We start from the raw sequence: 25,391 nt of genomic DNA on the forward strand, positions 1-25,391 counted from the left end.
CCCAAAATCCCTGCACACCCCGAGGGGGCACCGGGGGTGTCCCCCCAAACTGGGGGTGTCCCCAAACCGGGGGTGTCCCCCCAAACCGGGGGTGTCCCCCCAAACCGGGGGTCCCGTTTGCAATAAAGCTGCTGTGGAAGCACCCGGGGGTCTCCTTGGGGGGGCTCCCGGTGAATTTGGGGTTCCCGGAGGTTTCTGGGGGTTCCCGGAGGGTTCATGGGAGGTTTTGGGGTTCTTGGGGATCTCGGGGGGGGGTTTCTGGTGGGTTCGGGGTTCCCGGGAGGTTTTGAGGGTCCCGGGGGACTCCCGGTGGGTTCCCGGCGATTTGGGGGTTCCCGGCGCGTTTCCCGGTTATTCCCGTTGATTTCGGGGTTCCCGAGTGGTTCCGGGGGTGGTTCTGGAAGGTTCCCGTTGATTTTGGGGCTCCCGGTGCTCCCGGGGTTTTCCCGAGGGGGTTCCCCGGTGATTTCGGTGTTCCCGGTGGGCTCCCGGTGCGTTTCCCGGGGGTTCCCGGTGATTTCGGGGTTCCTGAGGGGTTCCCTAGGGGTTTCCCGGTTATTCCCGGTGATTTCGGGCTTCCCCAGGTGTTTCCCGGCCATTCCCGTTCATTCCGGTGTCCCCGGTTCTACCGGGGCTTTTCCCGCGCTTTCCCCGCCCCCGCGGGTGGGCGGAGCCTCCTCCCCGCACAAGCACCGCCCCCTCCTCCCCATTGGCCAACGCGCCGCTACGCCCCGCCCCTCAATCCCCGCCCCGCGCGCTGTCACTCACACCCATCCCTCCCCTCCCATTGGCCGGTGGAGGAGGGGAGGGCGGGACTTCCTCCCTCGCCGCGCTTCCGCTTCCGGCCCAACTCCTCCGTCGCTCTCCGGTAACTTCCGGCCGCCGCCGCCTCACCGGGCCCGGCCCAAACGGGACCGGCCCGGCCCGGGCTTCGCTCAGCGACTCCGAGCCCCGCACGGCAGCGCCGCAACCGCGCCGGAACCGCGCGGTGCCCCCGGGGCCGCTCCGCTCCCGTTCCCACACCGGGCACCGTCCGCGGCCGCCGCCTCCCGCCGCCCGTCCCGGGCCATGGAGCTCGCCAAGGGCAAGGCGGGGGCGGCGGCGGCCGGGAAGCTGCTGGTGAGCTCGCTGCTGGACTCCAAGGATGAGCTGGAGGAGGTGAGGGGATACCGGGAATATACCGGCGATAACGGGGGATATACCGGGGATATACCGGGGATAACGGGGGGTAATGGGGGTACCGGCACCGGGCTGGGGCCGCCGTGATGGTGCCCGGGATCTGCGGATGCTCCTGGTCCGAAATGTCTCAAAATTCCCCCAAAATTCCTCAAAATCCCCAGAATTTTCCCCACTTTTTCCCCATTTCCCCCCATTTTTTCCTCGCTTTTCCTCAATTTTTCCCCATTTTCCTCCCAATTTCCCCCGGTTTCTCCCCCAGTTTTTTTCCCAATTTTCTCCGGTTTCCTCCCTATTTTTGTCAAATTCTGCCCCTTTCCCCCCCTTTTTTTCCCCATTTTCCCCACTTTTCCCTCTGTTTTTCCCCCATTTTTTCCCCTTTTTTCCCCATGTTTTCCCTGCTGTTTTTCCTCTGGTTTTCCCCGTTTTTTTCTCAGTTTTCCCCATTTCCCTCTTGCATTTTCCCCCCATTTCCCCCCATTTTCTCCCATCTTTCCCCCATTTTCCCCGGTTTTTTCCCTTTTTTCCCCATTTCTTCCCATTCACCCCCCTCACCCCCCACTTTCCCCACGTTTTCTCCATTTTTCTTCCTTTTTTTCATTTCCCCCTTTTCCCTCCATTTTCCCCACCATTTTTCTTCTGTTTTTCTGTTTTTCCCCCATTTTTCTCCTTTCCCCCCATTTTTTTCTCCCATTTTTTCTTCTTTTTTCCCCTCTTTTCCCCCATTTTCCCCATTTTCCCCCCATGATTTCTTCCCTTTCCTCCATTTTTCTTCCTTTTTTTTTCACTTCCCCCCATTTTTTCCCAATTTTTCCTCAGTTTTTCCCTCACGTTTTCCCCATTTTCCCTCCATTTTTTCCCATTTTTCCTGTTTTTCTTCCATATTTTTCTATTTCCCCCCATTTTTCTCTTTTTTCCCTCAGCTTCCCCCCATTTTCCCCTCAGTTTCCCTCTGGTTTTCCCCCATTTTTTCCCCATTTTTCCTCCATTTTTCCTCCAGTTTTTTCCCGTTTTCCCCCATTTTTCCCCAATTTCACTCATTTTCTCCTCATTTTTCTCTCATTTTTCCCCATTTTCCAGCGCCTGGAGCGCTGTGTTGGCATCGTCTCCTCCCTGACCAGCGGGCTCTCGGAGCGCGAGGCCAACGACGCCCTCAACGCCCACGTGAGTCTGGAAAAATGGGAATTTTATACTGGAAAAATGGGAATTTATAATGGAAAAATGGGAATTTATAATGGAAAAATGGGGGTTTGTCATGGGAATGGGCATTGTCAGGCAAAAATGGGAATTTATACTGGAAAAATGGGAATTTATAATGGGAAAATGGGAATTTATGCATGGAAAAATGGGAATTTATAATGGAAAAATGGGGGTTTGTCATGGGAATTTATACTGGAAAAATGGGAATTTATTCATGGAAAAATGGGAATTTATAATGGAAAAATGGGGGTTTGTCATGGGAAATTGGGATTGTCAGGCAAAAATGGGAATTTATACTGGAAAAATGGGAATTTATGCATGGAAAAATGGGAATTTATGCATGGAAAAATGGGAATTTATAATGGAAAAATGGGGGTTTGTCATGGGAATTTATACTGGAAAAATGGGAATTTATTCATGGAAAAATGGGAATTTATTCATGGAAAAATGGGGGTTTGTCATGGGAATTTATTCATGGAAAAATGGGAATTTATTCATGGAAAAATGGGAATTTATAATGGAAAAATGGGGGTTTGTCATGGGAAATTGGGATTGTCAGGCAAAAATGGGAATTTATACTGGAAAAATGGGAATTTATGCATGGAAAAATGGGAATTTATAATGGAAAAATGGGAATTTATAATGGAAAAATGGGGGTTTGTCATGGGAATTTATACTGGAAAAATGGGAATTTATTCATGGAAAAATGGGAATTTATAATGGAAAAATGGGGGTTTGTCATGGGAAATTGGGATTGTCAGGCAAAAATGGGAATTTATACTGGAAAAATGGGAATTTATGCATGAAAAATGGGAATTTATGCATGGAAAAATGGGAATTTATAATGGAAAAATGGGGGTTTGTCATGGAATTTATACTGGAAAAATGGGAATTTATTCATGGAAAAATGGGAATTTATTCATGGAAAAATGGGGGTTTGTCATGGGAATTTATTCATGGAAAAATGGGAATTTATTCATGGAAAAATGGGAATTTATAATGGAAAAATGGGGGTTTGTCATGGGAAATTGGGATTGTCAGGCAAAAATGGGAATTTATACTGGAAAAATGGGAATTTATGCATGGAAAATGGGAATTTATAATGGAAAAATGGGAATTTATAATGGAAAAATGGGGGTTTGTCATGGGAATTATTAATGGAAAAATGGGAATTTATTCATGGAAAAATGGGAATTTATAATGGAAAAATGGGGGTTTGTCATGGGAAATTGGGATTGTCAGGCAAAAATGGGAATTTATACTGGAAAAATGGGAATTTTATACTGGAAAAATGGGAATTTATTCATGGAAAAATGGGAATTTATTCATGGAAAAAATAGGGATTTGTCCTGGGAATTTATCCTGGAAAATGGGAATTTTGTCATGGGAATTGGGAGAAATGACAAAAAATTGGGAATTTCCTCATGGAGTTGGGAATTTGTCCTGGGAATGGGGAATTTCCTCATGGGAAATGGGAATTGGGGATTCATCATGGAAAAATGGGGATTTTATCTGGGAAAAATGGGAATTATTCATGGAAAAGTGGGAATTTATTAATGGAAAAATGGGGATTTATAATGGAAAAATGGGGGGTTTGTCATGGGAATTTATAATGGGAAAATGGGAATTTATTAATGGAAAAAATGGGAATTTATACTGGAAAAATGGGAATTTGTCATGGGAAATTGGGATTGTCAGGCAAAAATGGGAATTTATACTGGAAAAATGGGAATTTATAATGGAAAAATGGGAATTTTATACTGGAAAAGTGGAATTTATTCATGGAAAAATGGGAATTTATTCATGGAAAAAATAGGGATTTGTCCTGGGAATTTATCCTGGAAAATGAGAATTTTGTCATGGGAATTGGGAGAAATGACAAAAAATTGGGAATTTCCTCATGGAGTTGGGAATTTGTCCTGGGAATGGGGAATTTCCTCATGGGAAATGGGAATTGGGGATTCACCATGGAAAAATGGGGATTTTATCTGGGAAAAATGGGAATTATTCATGGAAAGTGGGAATTTATTAATGGAAAAATGGGGATTTATAATGGAAAAATGGGGGTTTGTCATGGGAATTTATAACGGGAAAATGGGAATTTATTAATGGAAAAATGGGAATTTATACTGGAAAAATGGGAATTTGTCATGGGAAATTGGGATTGTCAGGCAAAAATGGGAATTTGTAATGGAAAAATGGGAACTTAATAATGGGAAATTGAGAATTCCGTCATGGGAAATGGGAATTGTCAGGGAAAGTGGGAGTTCTTCATGGGAAATGGGGATTTATCCTGGAAAATTGGGATTTACTTATGGGAAATTGGAATTTTATCATGGAAATTGGGATTTTGTCCTGGGAATTGGGAATTTTCTAATGGAAATGAGGATTTGTCTTGGGGAAATGGGAATTTATGAATGGAAAAATGGGGAATTTATACTGGAAAAATGGGAATTTATACTGGAAAAATGGGACTTTATTCATGGGAAATGGGATTGTCAGGGAAGATTGGGAATTGTCATGGAAAAAATGGGGATTTGTCATTGAAAAGTGGAGATTTTATCATGGCAAATGGGGATTTTGTAATGCAAAAATGGGAATCATCATGGGAAATTGGAGATTTTGTCATGGGGATTGGGATCTGTCATGGAAAAATGGGGATTTGTCATGGAAAATGGGAATTCTTCAGGGAAAATTGGGAATTTTGTGTTGGAAAATGGGGATTTGTCATAGGAAATTGGGAATTTTATCCTGGGAAATGGGAATTGTGATGGAAAATGGGAATTTATTCATGGAAATGGGGAGTTGACCTGGAAAATGGGAATTTATCCTGGAAAATGGGGATTTGTTCTGGAAAATGGAAATTGGGAATTCCCTCGTGGGAACTGGGAATTCCCTCCTGGAAATTTGGAATTCCATCCTGGAATAATGGGAATTTATCCTGGAAAATAGGAATTCCCTGCTGGGAACAGGGAATTGGGAGCTGGGATTTGGGAATTGGGATTTTGGGAATTCACCTGGAATTTTTGGAAGATTTTTGGGAATTTTTCCCCTCGCAGATCTGCAAAGGGACCCCCCAGCACGAGGAGATTTGCCTGGGGCTCTTCACCCTGGTCCTGACAGAGCCGGCCCAGGCCCAGAAGGTGAGGGGAAAACTGGGAAAAACTGGGAAAATCTGGGAAAAAACTGGGAGAAACTGGGAAAAAAATGGGAAAAACTGGGAAAAAACTGGGAAAATCTGGGAAAAAACTGGGAATTTTTGGGGAATTTTGGGGAATTTTTGGGAATTATTTGGGAATTTTCCTGTCTGGAATTCCCTGTGGGGGGGGGAGGGGTCAAAATCCTGAATTTGGGGGGAAAAACCCAGGAATTTTCTTATGGATTTAGAACCAATTTGTCACGGGAATCCAATTTTTTTTTTTTTTTTTTTTTTTTTTCTGATCGCTTTTTCCATGAATTCTTCTGGAATTTTCCTTCGGGAAAAAAGGGAAGGGAAGGGGGAGGTTTCTGTGGTTTTTTTTCCGAGGGAATAATTGGAATAATTAATTGGGATAATTTGGGATGGGCTGTTAACCCCTTCCTGCCTGGAGCAGGAAAAACCAAATGCTCAGAAAAATCTGCCCCAGGGACCCCCAAAATCTGCCCCAGGGACCCCAAAATCTGCCCCAGGGACCCCCAAAATCTGCCCCAGGGACCCCAAAATCTGCTCCAGGAACCCCAAAATCTGCCCAGGGACCCCCAAAATCTGCCCCAGGGACCCCAAAATCTGCCCCAGGGACCCCAAAATCTGCCCAGGGACCCCAAAATCTGCCCCGGGACCCCAAAATCTGCCCCAGGGACCCCAAAATCTGCCCCAGGGACCCCAAAATCTGCCCAGGGACCCCAAAATCTGCCCCAGGGACCCCCAAAATCTGCCCAGGGACCCCCAAAATCTGCCCAGGGACCCCAAAATCTGCCCAGGGACCCCCAAAATCTGCTCCAGGAACCCCAAAATCTGCCCCAGGGACCCCCAAAATCTGCCCAGGGACCCCAAAATCTGCCCAGGGACCCTCCAGGACCCCAAAATTTGCCAAATCTGCCCCAACCCCGCCTCAGTGCCCCCATCTGGGCCCAGCTGCTCTTCCTCCTCCTCCTCCTCCTCCTCCTCCCTGCCCTCATTAGCAGCCTCATTAATCACTGTAGCGTTAATTAAACACGGCAGAAATTCAGGAATTCAGGGAAATTCACGATGAGTTTTCCATGGAATTTCCTGGATTTTCCCCAAAAATCCTTGGATTTTCCATCCGTTCCTGGGCTGGTTTTTTTCCCAAAAATCCCTGAATTTTCCAGAAATTTCCCATTTTTTCCCCCCATTTTTGCCCTCAGTGTTACCGGGACCTGGCCCTGGTCAGCAGGGATGGGATGAACATCGTCCTCAACAAGATCAACCACATCCTGATGGAGAAGTACCTGAAGCTGCAGGACACCTGCAGGACCCAGGTCAGGGACCTTCACCTGCAACCTCCTGGCCCACCCAACATCTCCTGGCCCACCTGGAATCCCTTGTCCCCACCTGGAATCCCTTGTCCCACCTGGAATCCCTTGTCCCACCTGGATTCTCCTGTCCCACCCAGAATTTCGTGTTCCACCCAAAATTTCCCTTCCCACCTGGAACCTCCTGTCCCACCTGGAATTTCGTGTCCACCTGTCCCACCTGAACTCTTCTGTCCCACCCAAAATTTCGTGTCCCACACAGAATTCCCTGTCCCACCTGTCCCACCCAGCATCTCCTGGAGTCTCCTGGCCCACCTGGATTCTCCTGTCCCACCCAAAATTTCGTGTCCCACCTGGATTTTCCTGGAATCTCCTGTCCCACCCAACATCTCCTGTCCCACCCAACATCTCCTGTCCCACCTGGAATCCCTTGTCCCACCTGGATTCTCCTGTCCCACCCAGAATTTCGTGTTCCACCCAAAATTTCCCATCCCACCTGGAACCTCCTGTCCCACCTGGAATTTCGTGTCCACCTGTCCCACCTGGACTCTTCTGTCCCACCCAAAATTTCGTGTCCCACACAGAATTCCCTGTCCCACCTGTCCCACCCAGCATCTCCTGGAGTCTCCTGGCCCACCTGGATTCTCCTGTCCCACCCAAAATTTTGTGTCCCACCTGGATTTTCCTGGAATCTCCTGTCCCACCCAACATCTCCTGTCCCACCTGGAATCCCTTGTCCCACCTGGATTCTCCTGTCCCACCTAGAACTTCGTGTTCCACCCAAAATTTCCCATCCCACCTGGAACCTCCTGTCCCACCTGGAATTTCGTGTCCACCTGTCCCACCTGAACTCTCCTGTCCCACCCAAAATCTCCTGGCCCACCTGGAATCTTCTGTCCCACCTGGATTTCCCTGGATTCTCCTGTCCCACCCAAAATTTTGCGTTCCACCCAAAATTTCCCATCCCACCTGGCACCTCCTGTCCCACCCAAAATCTCCTGTCCTACCTGCACTCTTCTGTCCCACTGGAATTCTCCTGTCCATCCTGTCCCACCTGGCACCACCTGTCCCACCCAGAATCTCCTGTCCCACCTGGAATTTCGTGTCCACCTGTCCCACCTGGACTCTCCTGTCCCACCCAAAATTTCGTGTCCCACACAGAATTCCCTGTCCCACCTGTCCCACCCAGCATCTCCTGGAGTCTCCTGTCCCACCTGGATTCTCCTGTCCCACCCAAAATTTCGTGTCCCACCTGGAATCCCTTGTCCCATCTGGATTCTCCTGTCCCACCTAGAACTTTGTGTTCCACCCAAAATTTCCTGTCCTACCTGAAATCTCCTCTCCTACCTGGACTCTCCTGTCCCACCTGGAATTTCATGTCCACCTGTCCTACCTGAAATCTTCTGTCCCACCCAAAATTTCGTGTCCCATCTGGAATTTCCTGGCACCTCCTGTCCCACCCAACATCTCCTGTCCCACCTGGATTCTCCTGTCCCACCCAACATCTCCTGTCCCACCTGGAATCTTGTGTCCCACCTGGAATCCCTTGTCCCACCTGGATTCTCCTGTCCCACCCAGAATTTCGTGTTCCACCCAAAATTTCCCTTCCCACCCAGAATCTCCTGTCCCACCTGGAATTTCATGTCCACCTGTCCCACCTGAACTCTTCTGTCCCACCCAAAATTTTGTGTCCCACACAGAATTCCCTGTCCCACCTGTCCCACCCAGCATCTCCTGGAGTCTCCTGGCCCACCTGGATTCTCCTGTCCCACCCAAAATCTCCTGGCCCACCTGGAATCTTCTGTCCCACCTGGATTTTCCTGGAATCTCCTGTCCCACCCAAAATTTCCCATCCCACCTGGCACCTCCTGTCCCACCCAAAATCTCCTGTCCTACCTGAAATCTCCTGTCCTACCTGGACTCTTCTGTCCCACTGGAAATCTCCTGTCCCACCTGGAATCTTCTGTCCCACCCAAAATTTTGTGTCCCACACAGAATCTCCTGTCCCACCCGGCATCTCCTGTCCCACCCAGCATCTCCTGGAATCTCCTGTCCCACCCAAAATTTTGTGTCCCACCTGGAATCCCTTGTCCCATCTGGATTCTCCTGTCCCACCTGTCCCACCTAGAACTTTGTGTTCCACCCAAAATTTCCCTTCCCACCCGGAATCTCCTGTCCCACCCGGAATCTCCTGTCCCACATAGAATCTTGTGTCCCACCTGGACTTTCCTGTCCCACCTGCAGGGGAGCAGGGAGGGCTTGGGGACCTCCCTGAGGGGTGGGATTGGGGTCCTGGGGTGGGATTGGGGAGTTTGGGGGCCCCTGACCCCCAGTTTTCCCTGCCCAGCTGTGTGGGTGGGATTGAGGTCCTGGGGGTCCCTGGGGTGGGTTTGGAGACCCCTGGGGTGGGTTTGGGGTCTCTGGGGGTCCTGAGCCCCCCGTTTCCCTGCCCAGCTGCTGTGGGTGGGATTGGGGGGTCCCTGGGGGTTTTTGGGGGTCCCTGAGCCCCCCGTTTCCCTGCCCAGCTGCTGTGGGTGGGCTTGGGGGTCCCTGGGGGTTTTTGGGGGTCCCTGGGGGTCCCTGAGCCCCCCGTTTCCCTGCCCAGCTGCTGTGGGTGGGACTGGGGGGTCCCTGGGGGTTTTTGGGGGTCCCTGGGGGTTTTTGGGGGTCCCTGAGCCCCCCGTTTCCCTGCCCAGCTGCTGTGGGTGGGTTTTGGGGGTCCCTGGGGGTTTTTGGGGGTCCCTGGGGGTTTTTGGGGGTCCCTGAGCCCCCCGTTTCCCTGCCCAGCTGCTGTGGCTGCTGCGGGAGCTGGTGAAGAGCGGCGTGCTGGGAGCTGACGGGGTGTGCATGACCTTCATGAAACAGATTGCAGGTGGGCTGGGAACGGCTGGGAATACTGGGAATACTGGGAATGGGAGCTGGGATTCCTTGGGATGTGGGCTGGGAGTGCTGGGAATGGTGGGAATGTGGGCTGGGGGTGCTGGGAATGGTGGGAATGGGAGCTGGGAATGGCTGGGAATGTGGGCTGGGAATCCTTGGGATGTGAACTGGGAGTGCTGGGAATGGTGGGAATGGTGGGAATGGGATCTGGAAATCCTTGGGATGTGAACTGGGAATGGTGGAAATGTGGGCTGGGGGTGCTGGGAATGGGAGCTGGGAATCCTTGGGATGTGAACTGGGAATGGTGGGAATGTGGGCTGGGGGTGCTGGGAATGGTGGGAATGGGAGCTGGGAATGGCTGGGAATGGGATCTGGTAATCCTTGGGATGTGAACTGGGAGTGCTGGGAATACTGGGAATGGTGGGAATGGGATCTGGAAATCCTTGGGATGTGAACTGGGAGTGCTGGGAATGGTGGGAATGGTGGGAATGGGATCTGGAAATCCTTGGGATGTGAACTGGGAATGGTGGGAATGGGAGCTGGGAATGGGATCTGGAAATCCTTGGGATGTGAACTGGGAATGGTGGGAATGTGGGCTGGGGGTGCTGGGAATGGGAGCTGGGAATCCCTCAGGATTCGAGGCAGGAATCTCTCAGGATCTGAGCTGGAAATCCCCCAAGTCTGAGCTGGGAAATCCTGAGGATTTGAGCTGAGAATCCCCAGGATCTGGGCTGGGAATTGCTGGGATAGGAGTCAGGAATTGCTGGGAATCCCTCGGGATCTGAGCAGGGAATCTTTGGGATCTGAGCTGGGAATCAGATTGGGATCAGCTGGGAATCCCTGATCGGGATCTGAGCCAGGAATCCCTCAGGATCTGAGCTGGGAATTGCTGGATGTGGGCTGGGAAATCCTCAGGATCTGAGCCAGGAATCCCTCAGGATTTGAGCTGGGAATCCTCAGGATCTGAGCAGGGAATCCTCAGGATCTGGGCCAGGAATCCTTGGCATCTGAGCTGGGAATTGCTGGGAATCCCCCGGATCTGAGCTGGGAAATCCTGAGGATTTGAGCTGGGAATCCCCCAGATCTGAGCCAGGAATCCCTCAGGATTTGAACTGGGAATCCTCAGGATCTGAGCTGGGAATTGCTGGGATCTGGGCTGGGAAGTCCTCAGGATCTGGGCTGGGAATCCTCCAGACCTGAGCCAGGAATCCCTCAGGATCTGGGCTGGGAATTCTTGGGATCTGAGTCAGGAATTGCTGGGAATCCTCAGGATTTGGGCTGGGAATTCTTGGGATCATTCCCGGCCGGCAGCTCCCGGGACAGGCAGGGGATGGGAGGAGGAGGAGGAGGAGGAGGAGGAGCCGCCTGTTCCATCCATCCATCCATCCCTCATCCCTCCCTCCATCCCTGGGGAATCCCGGGATCCCCGCCCCGCTCCCGCCTTTCCGGAGCCTCTTCCGTGTTCCCGGCGCCGAACGGGAATTGTGGCCCTGGGAAATGAATGCCGGGAGGGGAGAAATGGGAAAAGCACTGGGAAAGGAGCCTTGGAAAAGGTTCCTGGGAAAGGAATCCCTGGAAAATGCAGCCCTGGAAAGGCCCCTGGGTCCCTCCTCCCCTGCAGGGCCCCTCTGGCTCTCACTGCCTGCCCTTCACTGCCACCCGTTGTCTGCACCTGCTGGTTCTTCCTGGCAGGGAGTTCTGCCTGGTTTTTCCCTGGCTTTTTCCTGATTTTTCCCATGTTTTTTTCCTGATTTTCCCCTGTTTTTTTTCCCTGATTTTTCCCTGTTTTTTTCCCTGATTTTTCCCTGGTTTTTCCCATGGTTTTTTTCCCTGATTTTTTCCCTGTTTTTTTCCCTGATTTTTTCCCTGTTTTTTTCCCTGGTTTTTCCCCTGTTTTTTTCCCTGGTTTTTCCCTGATTTTTCCCTGTTTTTTCCCATGGTTTTCCCATTCTCTCCATGGGGAGCCTCCCTGGGATCACAGGGATGGGAGCAGGCAGCTCCCAAATCCCCCAGCTCCCAAATCCTCTGTTCCACATCCCAGCTCCCAAATCCCCCTGTTCCATCCCAAATCCCTGTTCCATATCTCAGCTCCCAAATCCCCCTGTTCCATCCCAAATCCCTGTTCCACATCCCAGTTCCCAAATCCCCCTGTTCCATCCCAAATCCCCCTGTTCCATCCCAAATCCCTGTTCCACATCCCAGCTCCCAAATCCCCCTGTTCCATCCCAAATCCCACTGTTCCATCCCAAATCCCTGTTCCATATCCCAGCTCCCAAATCCCTCTGTTCCATCCCAAATCCCTGTTCCATATCCCAGCCCCCAAATCCCCCTGTTCCATCCCAAATCCCTCTGTTCCATCCCAAATCCCTGTTCCATATCCCAGCTCCCAAATCCCTTTGTTCCATCCCAAATCCCTCTGTTCCATCCCAAATCCCCCTGTTCCATCCCAAATCCCACTGTTCCACATCCCAGCTCCCAAACCCCTCTGTTCCATCCCAAATCCCCCTGTTCCATCCCAAATCCCTCTGTTCCATCCCAAATCCCTCTGTTCCATCCCAAATCCCACTGTTCCACATCCCAGCTCCCAAATCCCCTCTCCTCCTCCGCACCCCAGTTATTTTTCCCTGCTGTTTTCCCAGGCGGGGACGTCACTGCCAAGAACATCTGGCTGGCAGAGAACGTTCTGGAAATCCTGACAGAGCAAAGGTAACCCCAGTGCCCTTCCCACCTTCCCAAAAAAGTCCCCGAATCCCCCTTGGACACCCCTAAATCCCCTTGGACACCCCTAAATCCCCCGGACACCCGCAGGGCTGGGGAGCAGCCGTGGCTCTGGCCCAGCATCCCGGCAATGTTCCCTTCCCCAATTTCCTGAGCTTTTCCTTTGGGAGCAGCGGCCTGGAGTTGATTGCCCCCAAAATTTCCTGTGTTTGGGCAGCTGGGAACTGCATCCCATTGTCCCGGAGGCAGGGAATTCCTGGATTCAGGATTGCCCAGGCTGGAGCAGCAGGGAATTCCCTGAATCCCAGCTTCTGTCCAGCTGCATTTGGCCTGGGGTTGTTTTGTTCCTGGGATTGTTTTATCTGGGATTTCTTTTTTTCCTGGGATTGATTTTTTTTTTTTTCCTGGGATTTTTCTTTTCCTGGGATTGATTTTTTTTTTCCCTGGGATTTTTTTTTTCCTGGGATTGTCTTGTTTTTCCTGGGATTCAGAGGCAGCAGGAGCCACCTGGGACACCCCAGGGCTGGGCTGGATTTTCCAGTGTTTATCAATTCTGTGTTCATCACCAATATATTTATCAACTAATATCTGTATAATTTAATGTATTTTTTGTTTGTTATCTTTATTAATTAATGCATTTCCCAATTATTAATTAACATCTTTAATGATGCCCTGGGTGATGGTTCCAGGTGACACCAACCCAGTCCCACCATTGCTGCTGGTGTTCCCTTCCCACAAAGATATCACTTAATATCTTTATAATTTATTATCGTTATTAATTAACGCATTCCCCAATTAATACATTTATTAATGAATACATTAATTTATTTATTAATTATTTACTGGCCTTTTTGGATAGCCTGGGTGATGATTCCAGGTGACACCAACCCCGTCCAACCATTGCTGCTCACACCATTCCCAGTGCTCCTTTCCTTTCCAATCCCACAAAGATTTAATTTAATTTAATACCTTTATTATTCATTATCTTTACTAATTAACACATTCCATAATTAATACGTTCATTAATGAATAAATTAATTTATTTATTAATTATTTACTGGCCTTTTTGGATAGCCTGGGTGATGATTCAGGTGACACCAACCTCGTCCCCCCCTTGCCCCATTCCCGCTGTTCCCTCCCCACACCCCAATCCCACAAAGATATCATTTAATACCTTTATTATTCATTATCTTTATTAATTAACACATCCCCCAATTAATACACTTATTAATAAGTAAATTTATTTATTTATTATTGATGCCCTGGCTGATGGCTCCAGGTGACACCAACCCCGTCCCCACTTTGCCCCTCACCCCATTCCCGCTGTTCCCTTCCCATACCCCAACCCCACAAAGATATAATTTAATATCTTTATTAATTGACACATTCCTCAATTAATGCATTAATTAATAAATTTATAGTTTATTAACTATTTAATCACCTTTATTGATACACTGGGTGATGATTCCAGGCGACATCAACCTTATCCCACCAGTGCCCCTCACCCCATTCCTGGTGTTCCTTCCCCACCTTGGATCCCACAAAGATATCATTTATTATCTTTATAATTTATTAATTAACACATTCCCCAATTAATACACTTACTAATTAATAAATAAATTTATTTTTTTATTATTGATGCTTTGGCTGATGTTTCCAGGTGACACCAACCCTGTCCTCCATCTGCCGCTGGCCCATTCCTGGTGTTCCCTTCCTGTACCTTGATCCCACAAAGATATCATTTAACATCTTTATAATTTATTCTCTTTATTAATTAACATCTTCCCCAATTAATACATTAATTAATTAATGTATTAATTAATTTATTTATTATTTAATCACCTTTTCTAATGCTCTGGGTGATGTTTCCAGGTGACACCAACCCTGTCCTCCATTTGCCGCTGGCCCATTCCTGGTGTTCCCTTCCTGTACCTTGATCCCACAAAGATATCATTTAACATCTTTATAATTTATTCTCTTTATTAATTAAGACATTGCCCAATTAACACATTAATTAATTAATTAATTAACTATTCAATCACCTTTATTGATGCCCTGGCTGATGGTTCCAGGTGACACCAACCCCGAGCCCCCTTTGCCGTTTGCACCATTCCCGCTGTTCCCTTCCCACAAAGATATAATTTAATATTTTTATTAATTGCCACATTCCCCAATTAATGCATTTATTTATTTATTTATTTATTTCTTATTTAATTACATTTTTGGGTAGCCTGGACAATGGTTCCAGATGACACCAACCCCATTCCCCCTTTCCCCCTCGCCCCATTCCCGCTGTTCCCTCCCCGTGCCCCGATCCCGCCGGATCCCCTATAACCCTCTCCCCTTTTGGGGCGGGTTTGGGGCTCATTTGGGGTGGGTTTGGGGCTGATTTGGGTTTTTTGCAGGGAGTGGGTGCTGAAGAGCAGCCTGCTGGTGGCCATGGCCGTGTACACGTACCTGAGGCTGATCGTGGATCACCACGGCACGGCCGCGCTGCAGGCGCTGCGCCAGAAGGAGGTGGAGTTCTGCGTGTGCCTGCTGAGGGAAAGGGTGAGATTGTACGGGATTGTGGGATTATATGGGATTGGGAATGGGATTGGGGTGGGATTGGGATTGGGAATGGATTGGGATTGGGAATGGGATTGGGGTGGGATTGGGATTGGGAATGGATTGGGATTGGGAATGGGATTGGGGTGGGATTGGGATTGGAGTTCTGCGTGTGCCTGCTGAGGGAAAGGGTGAGATTGTACGGGATTGTGGGATTATATGGGATTGGGAATGGGATTGGGGTGGGATTGGGATTGGAGTTCTGCGTGTGCCTGCTGAGGGAAAGGGTGAGATTTTATGGGATTATGGGATTATGTGATTGGGATTGGTATTGGAGTTCTGCGTGTGCCTGCTGAGGGAAAGGGTGAGATTGTATGGGATTGTGGGATTATATGGGATTGGGAATGGGATTGGGGTGGGGTTGGGATTGGGAATGGATTGGGATTGGGGTGGGATTGGGGTGGGATTGGGATTGGAGTTCTGCGTGTGCCTGCTGAGAGAAAGGGTGAGATTATATGGGATTATGGGATTGGGTTGGGATTGGGTTTGGAGTTCTGCGTGTGCCTGCTCAGGGAGAGGGTGAGTTTGGGATTGGGATTATATGGGATTGGGGTTGGGATTGGGATTGGGAATGGATTGGGATTGGGATTGGAGTTCTGTGCATGCCTGCTCAGGGAGAAGGTGAGTTTGGGATTGGGATTATATGGGATTGGGTTGGGATTGGGTTTGGAGTTCTGCGTGTGCCTGCTCAGAGAGAGGGTGAGTTTGGGATTTTATGGGATTGGGATTGGGAATGGGTTGGGTTTGGATTTGGAGTTCTGCGTGTGCCTGCTGAGAGAAAGGGTGAGTTTGGGATTGGGATTATATGGGATTGGGATTGGGGTTGAGTTTGGATTGGGATTGGGATTGAAGTTCTGTGTGTGCCTGCTCAGGAGAGGGTGAGCGATTATATGGGATTGTGGGATTATATGGGGTTGGGATGGCCTTGGATTGGGATTGGGATTGGATTGATTTCCTGGATCGTTCTATGGTATTTCATGGATTGTTCCATGGGATTTCCATGGATTGTTCCATGGGATTTTCATGGGATGTTTAATGGGATTTCCATGGATTCTTTCATGGGATGTTCATGGATTGTTTAATGGGATTTTCTTGCATTATTTCATGGCATTCCCATGGATTATTCTATGGCATTTCCATGAATTATTCCATTGAATCCTCCTTTTCCCCCAGTTCATGAATTGTTCCATGGAATTTTCCTGGGTTGTTTCATGGCATTTCCATGAATTATTTCATTGAATTTCCCCCTTTTTTCCCAGTTAATGGATTGTTTCATGGGATTTTCATGGATTATTTAATGGCATTTTCATGGATTATTTAATGGGATTTTCATGGATTATTTCATGGGATTTTCATGGATTATTCCATGGGATTTTCAAGGATTGTTTAATGTGATTTTCCTGTATTTTTCCGTGGTATTTTCCTGCATTATTCCATGGTGTTTCCATGAATTATTTCCATGGAATTCCCCCTTTTTCCCCAGTTCATGGACTGTTTCATGATCGGCCGGGACCTGGTGCGGCTGCTGCAGAACGTGGCTCGGATCCCCGAGTTTGAGCAGCTCTGGAAGGACATCCTGCACAACCCGCAGGTGCTCAGCCCCCAGTTCACAGGTACAGCCTGCAAACCCTCCCTTTTCCAGGGATTCCCCAATTCTGGGCTTTTCCAGGGCTTTTCCAACGTGTGTTTTATTGGCGGAGTGACACAAGTGCCGTTTCTGTCCCCGTGCCCCAGGTGTGCTGCAGCTGCTGCAGTCCAGGACCTCCCGCAAGTTCCTGGCGTGTCGCCTCACCCCTGACATGGAGACCAAGCTGCTCTTCATGACCTCGAGGGTAAAAACCCCCTGGATCCCAAATTCCTGATGGGCTCTGTCCTGAATTCCTGATGGGTTCCCAAATTCCTGATGGGCTCTGTCCTGAATTCCCCCTGGATCCCAAATTCCACATGGATTCCCTCCCAAATTCCACCTGGATCCCAAATTCCTGATGGGTTCTATCCTGAATTCCTGATGGGTTCCCAAATTCCTGATGGGCTCTGTCCTGAATTCCTGATGGGTTCCCAAATTCCTGATGGGCTCTGTCCTGAATTCCCCCTGGATCCCAAATTCCACATGGATTCCCTCCCGAATTCCACCTGGATCCCAAATTCCTGATGGGTTCTGTCTCAAATTCCACCTGGATTCCCAAATTTCACCTGGGTTTTGCCCTAAATTCCACATGGATTCCCTCCCAAATTCCACCTGGATCCCAAATTCCTGATGGGCTCTGTCCTGAATTCCTGATGGGTTCCCAAATTCCTGATGGGCTCTGTCCTGAATTCCCCCTGGATCCCAAATTCCACATGGATTCCCTCCCAAATTCCACCTGGATCCCAAATTCCTGATGGGCTCTGTCCTGAATTCCTGATGGGTTCCCAAATTCCTGATGGGCTCTGTCCTGAATTCCCCCTGGATCCCAAATTCCACCTGGATTCCCAAATTCATGATGGGTTCCGTCCCAAATCCCCCCTGGATTCCCTGCCAAATTCCTCATGGTTCATTCCCTAATTCCTGATGGGTTCCCTCCTAAATCCCACCTGGGTTCCCAAATCCCACCTGGGTTCCTTCCCAAATCCCACCTGGGTTCCTTCCCAAATTCCACCTGGATTCCCTCCTAAATTCCCAATGGGTTCCATCCCAAATTCCCTCTAGCTCAGGGTCCTGCTTGTCCCCACTGCCAGCCCTGTCCTGTGTCCCCATTTCCAGCTGTGTCCCCATGTCCCCAGCTGTGTCCCTATGTCCCTGTCCCTGTCCCCAGGTGCGCTTTGGGCAGCAGAAGCGCTACCAGGACTGGTTCCAGCGGCAGTACCTGTCCCCATCCCTGTCCCCATGTCCCATACCTGTCCCCAGCTGTGTCCCCTGTCCCCAGGTGTGTCCCCATGTCTCATACCTGTCCCCAGGTGTGTCCCCATCCCTGTCCCTGTGTCCCCAGCTGTGTCCCCATGTCCCATACCTGTCCCCAGCTGTGTCCCCTGTCCCCAGGTGTGTCCCCATGTCTCATACCTGTCCCCAGGTGTGTCCCCATCTCTGTCCCTGTGTCCCCAGCTGTGTCCCCATGTCCCATCCCTGTCCCCAGGTGCGCTTTGGGCAGCAGAAGCGCTACCAGGACTGGTTCCAGCGGCAGTACCTGTCCCCATCCCTGTCCCCATGTCCCATACCTGTCCCCAGCTGTGTCCCCATGTCCCCAGCTGTGTCCCCAGCTGTGTCCCCGTGTCCCATCCCTGTCCCCAGGTGCGCTTTGGGCAGCAGAAGCGCTACCAGGACTGGTTCCAGCGGCAGTACCTGTCCCCATCCCTGTCCCCATGTCCCATACCTGTCCCCAGCTGTGTCCCCATGTCCCCAGGTGTGTCCCCAGCTGTGTCCCCATGTCCCATCCCTGTCCCCAGGTGCGCTTTGGGCAGCAGAAGCGCTACCAGGACTGGTTCCAGCGGCAGTACCTGTCCCCATCCCTGTCCCCATGTCCCATACCTGTCCCCAGCTGTGTCCCCATGTCCCCAGCTGTGTCCCCAGCTGTGTCCCCGTGTCCCATCCCTGTCCCCAGGTGCGCTTTGGGCAGCAGAAGCGTTATCAGGACTGGTTCCAGCGGCAGTACCTGTCCACCCCTGACAGCCAGTCCCTGCGCTGTGACCTGATCCGCTACATCTGCGGCGTGGTGCACCCGTCCAACGAGGTGCTGAGCTCGGACATCCTGCCCCGCTGGGCCATCATCGGCTGGCTGCTCACCACCTGCACGGTCAGAGCCCCAAAATGGGCTGGGGGAACCCCAAAAATGGGCTGGGAGAACCCAAAAATGGGGTACAGGGGTGGCTGCTCACCACCTGCACGGTCAGAGCCCCAAAATGGGCTGGGGGAACCCCAAAATGGGGTACAGGGGGTACAGGGCCATCATGGGCTGGCTGCTCACCACCTGCACGGTCAGAGCCCCAAAATGGGCTGGGGGAACCCAAAAATGGGGTACAGGGGTGGCTGCTCACCACCTGCACGGTCAGAGCCCCAAAATGGGCTGGGAGAACCCAAAAATGGGGTACAGGGGTGGCTGCTCACCACCTGCACGGTCAGAGCCCCAAAATGGGCTGGGGGAACCCCAAAATGGGGTACAGGGGGTACAGGGCCATCATGGGCTGGCTGCTCACCACCTGCACGGTCAGAGCCCCAAAATGGGCTGGGGGAACCCAAAAATGGGGTACAGGGTGCGCTGCTCACCACCTGCACGGTCAGAGCCCCAAAATGGGCTGGGAGAACCCAAAAATGGGGTACAGGGGTGGCTGCTCACCACCTGCACGGTCAGAGCCCCAAAATGGGCTGGGGGAACCCCAAAATGGGGTACAGGGGGTACAGGGCCATCATGGGCTGGCTGCTCACCACCTGCACGGTCAGAGCCCCAAAATGGGCTGGGGGAACCCAAAAATGGGGTACAGGGGTGGCTGCTCACCACCTGCACAGTGAGAACCCCAAAATGGGCTGGGAGAACCCAAAAATGGGCTGGGAGAACCCAAAAATGGGGTACAGGGGGTACAGGGCCATCATCGGCTGGCTGCTCACCACATGCACGGTGAGAACCCCAAAATGGGCTGGGGGAACCCCAAAATGGGGTACAGGGGTGGCTGCTCACCACCTGCACGGTGAGAGCCCCAAAAATGGGCTGGGGGAACCCCAAAATGGGGTACAGGGGGTACAGGGCCATCATCGGCTGGCTGCTCACTACCTGCACGGTGAGAACCCCAAAAATGGGGTACGGGGTGGGAGGAACCCCAAAAATGGGCTGGGAGAACCCAAAAATGGGGTACAGGGGGATGGGAGAAACCAAAAATGGGGTACAGGGTGGGGAAAACCCCAAAATGGGGTACAGGGGTGGCTGCTCACCACCTGCACGGTGAGAGCCCCAAAATGGGCTGGAAGAACTCCAAAATGGGTTGGGAGAACCCCAAAAATGGGGTACAGGGGGTACAGGGCCATCATCGGCTGGCTGCTCACCACCTGCACGGTCAGAACCCCAAAAATGGGGTACGGGGTGGGAGGAACCCCAAAAATGGGCTGGGGGAGCCCCAAAATGGGGTACAGGGGGATGGGAGAACCCAAAAATGGGTACAGGGCCATCATCGGCTGGCTGCTCACCACCTGCACGGTGAGAACCCCAAAATGGGCTGGGGGAACCCAAAAATGGGGTACAGGGTGGGGAAAACCCCAAAATGGGCTGGGAGAACCCCAAAAATGGGGTACCGGATGGGGAAAACCCCAAAATGGGGTATGGGGTGGGCTGGGAATGGGAACATCCCGAAAACAGGGGCAGGAACATCCCAAAAATGGTTCTTGGTGGGATCTCAGGGGGTTCTTGGTGGGACCTCAGGGGGTTCTTGGTGGGATCTCGAGGAATCTTGGTGGGATCTCAGGGGGTTCTTGGTGGGATCTCGAGGAATCTTGGTGGGATCTCAGGGGGTTCTTGGTGGGATCTCAGGGGGTTCTTGGTGGGATCTCAAGGAATCTTGAAGGAATCTTGGTGGGATCTCAGGGGATCTTGGAGGGGTCTCAGGGGATTCTTGGTGGAATCTCAGGGGGTTTTTAGAGGGATCTCAGGGGGTTCATGGTGGGGTCTCAGGGGGTTCTTGGGGGGATCCTGGTGGGATCTCAGCATGGTGTTCATGGGATATTTTGGGGGGTTTTGGTCTCGCGCAGTCCAACGTGGCCGCCTCCAACGCCAAGCTGGCTCTGTTCTACGATTGGCTCTTCTTCAACCCCGAGAAGGACAGCATCATGAACATCGGTGCGCGGGGCCGGCCGGGGTGGGATCCAGCTTGGGATGGGATCCTGAATTGTTCCTGGGATGGGATCCATGGAGATCTGCCTTGGGATGGGATCCTGGGTTTGATCCATGGGATGGGATCCATGGGGTGTTCCTGAGGATGGATCCATGAGATGTTCTTGGGGTTGGATCCTGGGGATGGATCCATGGGATGAGATCCATGGGATGTTCCTGAGATGGGATCCACCTTGGGGTGGGATCCTGGGGTGGGATCCATGGGATGGGATCCATGGGATGTTCCTAGGATGGGATCCATGAGAAGTTCCTGAGATGGGATCCATGGGATGTTCCTGAGATGGGATCCACCTTGGGATGGGATCCTGGCAGTTCCTGGGGTTGGATCCATGGGATGAGATCCATGAGATGTTCCTGGGGTGAGATCCACAGGGATCTGCCTTGGGATGGGATCCATGGGATGTTCCTGAGGATGGATCCATGGGATGTTCCTGGGCTTGGATCCACCTTGGAATGGGATTCATGAGATGTTCCTGGGGTTGGATCCATGGGATGAGATCCATGAGATGTTCCTGGGGTGAGATCCACAGGGATCTGCCATGAGATGTTCCTGAGGTGAAATCCGTGGGGATCCACCTTGGGATGGGATCCTGGGGTGGGATCCATGAGATGTTCCTGGGGTTGGATCCATGGGATGGGATCCATGGGCTGTTCCTGGGGATGGAATCCATGGGATTTTCCTGGGGTGGGATCCATGACATGTTCCTTGGATGGGATCCATGGAGATCCACCTTGGGTTGGGATCCTGGCAGTTCCTGGGATGGGATCCATGGAGGATCTGCCTTGGGATGGGATCCATGAGATGTTCCTGAGGATGGACCCATGAGATGTTCTTGGGGTTGGATCCTGGGGATGGATCCATGGGATGAGATCCATGGGGTGTTCCTGGGGTTGGATCCACCTTGGAATGGGATTCATGAGATGTTCCTGGTGTTGGATCCATGGGGATGGGATGGGATCCATGAAACGTTCCTGGGATGGGATCTATGGGATGTTCCTGTGATGGAATCCGTGGGTTGTTCCTGGGGTGAAATCCATGGGGATCCATCTTGGGATGGGATCCATGAGATGGGATGATCCTGGGGATGGATCCATGAGATGTTCCTAAGGTGAAATCCATGGGGATCCACCTTGGGATGGGATCCATGGGATGTTCTTGGGGTTGGATCCATGGGATGGGATGCATGGATGAGATCCATGAGATGTTCCTGGGGTTGGATCCATGAGATGTTCCTGGGATGGGATCCTGGCAGTTCCTGGGGTTGGATCCATGGGATGGGATCCATGAGATGTTCCTGAGGTGAAATCCATGGGGATCCACCTTGGGATGGGATTCTGGGCAGTTCCTGGAATGGGATCCAAGAGAAGTTTCTGGCATAGGATCCATGGGATGTTCCTGGGGATTTGGGGTCCAGGAGCAGGGATTTGGGGTGTTTGGGGTCCAGGAGCAGGGATTTGGGGTTTTTGGGGTGCAGGAGCAGGGATTTGGGGTGTTTGGGGTGCAGGAGCAGGGATTTGGGGTGTTTGGGGTCCAGGAGCAGGGATTTGGGGTTTTTGGGGTCCAGGAGCAGGGATTTGGGGTTTTTGGGGTGCAGGAGCAGGGATTTGGGGTTTTTGGGGTCTCACCCCATTGTTTCCCTCAGAACCTGCCATCCTGGTCATGCACCACTCCATGAAACCCCACCCGGCCATCACGGCCACGCTGCTGGACTTCATGTGCAGGGTGAGGAATCCTTCTTCTCCAGAAATCCCCCAAAAAAATCACCCCAAAAAATCACCCCAAAAAATTCCTCAAAAAAATTCCTCAAAAAAAGTCCTCAAAAAAATCCCCCCAAAAAATCCCAAAATTCCCCCCAAAAAAATCTCCTAAAAAAAATTTAAAAAAAAAATAATCCCCCCCAAAAAATCCCCCCCCCAAAAAAATCCCCCCAAAAAATCTCACAAAAATACCTAAAAAAAAATCCCCTAAAAAAAAATCCCACAAAAATCCCACAAAAAATCCCGTAAATAAATCCACCCCAAAAAATCCCCCCAAAAAAAAACCCTAAAAAATGCCCCCCAAAAAATAAAAAAAAATCCCCTAAAAACCCCCTAAAAAATCCCCCCCAAAAAATAAAAAAAAATCCCCAAAAAATTCCCCCCAAAAAATTCCCAAAAAAAAAAAAAAATCCCCAAAACGATCCCCATAAAAATCACAAAAAAATCACAAAAAATCACCAAAAAATCACAAAAAAATCCCCTAAAAAAACCTCAATTTTTTTTCTCTAACCTTCCTCTCTCCCTCCCTGTTTTTCCCAGATCATTCCCAACTTTTACCCCCCTCTGGAGGCGCACGTCCGCCAGGGCGTCTTCAACTCCCTCACGCACATCGTGGAGAAGCGAGTCCTGGCGTAAGAATTCCCAATTTTCCCAGATTTCCCTGAATTTCCAGCTGCTCCCAACTGCCCTGGGCCTCTCCTGGAGCTTTGGGGTTATCCAGGAAAATTTGGGGTCAGAAGGGTTGGAGTGGGGGGAAAGAGAAAATTGGGATTTTTTAGGAATTTCAGCCTCTTTTCCCATTCCCATGTTCAGGTGAGGGGATCCCAAAGATCATGAGGGAAAAGGGATGAGGGAAAAGAGGGAATTGGGATTTTAGGGATTGGGAAAAGAGGGAATTGGGATTTCCCAGGAAAATTTCCCCTTTTCCCATTGAGGGAATCCCAATGGCCATGAGGGAAAAGAGAAAATTGGGATTTTTCAGGAATTCCAGCCCCTTTTCCCATTCCCATTTTCTGGTGAGGGGATCCCAAAAACCATGAGGGAAAAGGGATGGGGGAAAAGAGAAAATTTGGGATTTTTCAGCCCAATTTTCCAGCCCCTTTTCCCTTTCCCATTCCCATGTTCAGGTGAGGGGATCCCCAAGATCATGAGGGAAAAGGGATGGGGGGAAAGAGAAAATTGGGATTTTCCAGGAAAATTTCCCCATTTCCCATTGAGGGGATCCCCAATGACCACGAGGGAAAAGAGAAAATTGGGATTTTTCAGGAATTCCATCCCCTTTTCCCATTCCCATTTTCTGGTGAGGGGATCCCAAAGATCATGAGGGAAAAGGGATGGGGGAAAAGAGGAATTTGGGATTTTTCAGGAATTCCAGCCTCTTTTCCCATTCCCATTTTCTGGTGGCACAGGTGAGGGGATCCCAAAAACCATGAGGGAAAAGGGATTGGGGAAAAGAGAAAAATTGGGATTTTCCATCCCCTTTTCCCATTCCCATTTTCTGGTGAGGGTATCCCAAAGATCATGAGGGAAAAGGGATGAGGGAAAAGAGAAAATTGAGATTTTCCAGGAAAATTTCCCCATTTCCCATTGAGGGGATCCCCAATGACCATGAGGGAAAAGAGAAAATTGAGATTTTCCAGGAAAATTTCCCCTTTTCCCATTGAGGGGATCCCCAATGACCACGAGGGAAAAGAGAAAATTGGGATTTTTCAGGAATTCCAGCCCCTTTTCCCATTCCCATTTTCTCGTGAGGGGATCCCAAAAACCATGAGGGAAAAAGGATTGGGGAAAAGAGAAAATTTGGGACTTTTCAGCCCAATTTTCCAGCCCCTTTTCCCATTCCCGTGTTCAGGTGAGGGGATCCCAAAGACCATGAGGGAAAAGAGAAAATTGGGATTTTCCAGGAATTCCAGGACCGGTGGGATGAGGCCCCATCCCAGCTCTGATCCCAAATTTAGGAGGAATTTTCCCAAATTTCAGTGGCATTTTCCCAAATTTCAGTGGAATTTTCCCAAATTTAGGTGGAATTTTCCCAAATTTCAGTGGAATTTCCCCAAATTTCAGTGGAATTTTCCCAAATTTAGGAGGAATTTTCCCAATTTTTCCCCTCCCAGGCACCTGGCCCCGCTCTTTGACAACCCCAAACTGGACAAGGAGCTCCGGGCGATGCTCCGGGAGAAATTTCCGGAATTCTGCAGCTCCCCCTCGCCCCCCATGGAAGGTTGGGAATGAAATTGGGAATTTTGGGAATTAAATTGGGATTTTTGGGAGTTAAATTGGGATTTTGGGGATTTAAATTGGGGATTTGGGAGTTAAATTGGGATTTTGGGGATTTAAATTAGGGATTAAATTTGGGAATTAAATTGGAATTTTGGGGGATTAAATTGGGGTTTTGGGGATTAAATTGGGGATTAAATTGGGGAATTAAATTGGGATTTGGCGGAATTAAATTGGGATTTGGCGGAATTAAATGGGGATTTTGGGGATTAAATTGGGGAATTAAATTGGGATTTTTGGGGAGTTAATTAAATTGGGATTTTGAGGGATTAAATTAGGATTTTGGGGAATTAAATTGGGGATTAAATTGGGATTTTGGGGGATTAAATTGGGATTCTGGGGAGTTAAATTGGGGAATTAAATTGGGGAATAAATTGGGATTTTGGGGAGTTAAATTGGGGAATTTTTGGGAATTAAATTGGGATTTTTGGGAGTTAAATCGGGATTTTA

General features: G+C 50.2%; 1 protein-coding gene across 1 annotated transcript in view; it reads left to right on the forward strand.

The window, feature by feature from the left end:
- Positions 1 to 1,023: 1,023 nt before the first annotated feature.
- INTS3 (integrator complex subunit 3) overlaps positions 1,024 to 25,391 on the forward strand; it is a gene marked incomplete at its 3' end in the record, with an annotated part of 39,291 nt that continues 14,923 nt past the window's right edge. Inside the window, exons 1-14 of the mRNA XM_054293609.1 lie at positions 1,024 to 1,158; positions 2,257 to 2,340; positions 5,436 to 5,519; positions 6,742 to 6,855; positions 9,637 to 9,721; positions 12,369 to 12,435; positions 14,853 to 14,997; positions 16,538 to 16,667; positions 16,789 to 16,886; positions 18,633 to 18,824; positions 20,765 to 20,852; positions 22,550 to 22,629; positions 23,205 to 23,296; positions 24,779 to 24,885. Coding sequence (XP_054149584.1) covers positions 1,069 to 1,158; positions 2,257 to 2,340; positions 5,436 to 5,519; positions 6,742 to 6,855; positions 9,637 to 9,721; positions 12,369 to 12,435; positions 14,853 to 14,997; positions 16,538 to 16,667; positions 16,789 to 16,886; positions 18,633 to 18,824; positions 20,765 to 20,852; positions 22,550 to 22,629; positions 23,205 to 23,296; positions 24,779 to 24,885 — 1,456 coding nt within the window. The remainder of the gene's footprint in view (positions 1,159 to 2,256; positions 2,341 to 5,435; positions 5,520 to 6,741; positions 6,856 to 9,636; positions 9,722 to 12,368; positions 12,436 to 14,852; positions 14,998 to 16,537; positions 16,668 to 16,788; positions 16,887 to 18,632; positions 18,825 to 20,764; positions 20,853 to 22,549; positions 22,630 to 23,204; positions 23,297 to 24,778; positions 24,886 to 25,391) is intronic.

This window comes from Melozone crissalis, unplaced genomic scaffold (genome assembly GCF_028551555.1).
Source record: "Melozone crissalis strain CALT ecotype California unplaced genomic scaffold, PUWL_Pcris_2 ptg000161l_1, whole genome shotgun sequence".
Lineage (NCBI taxonomy): Eukaryota > Metazoa > Chordata > Aves > Passeriformes > Passerellidae > Melozone > Melozone crissalis.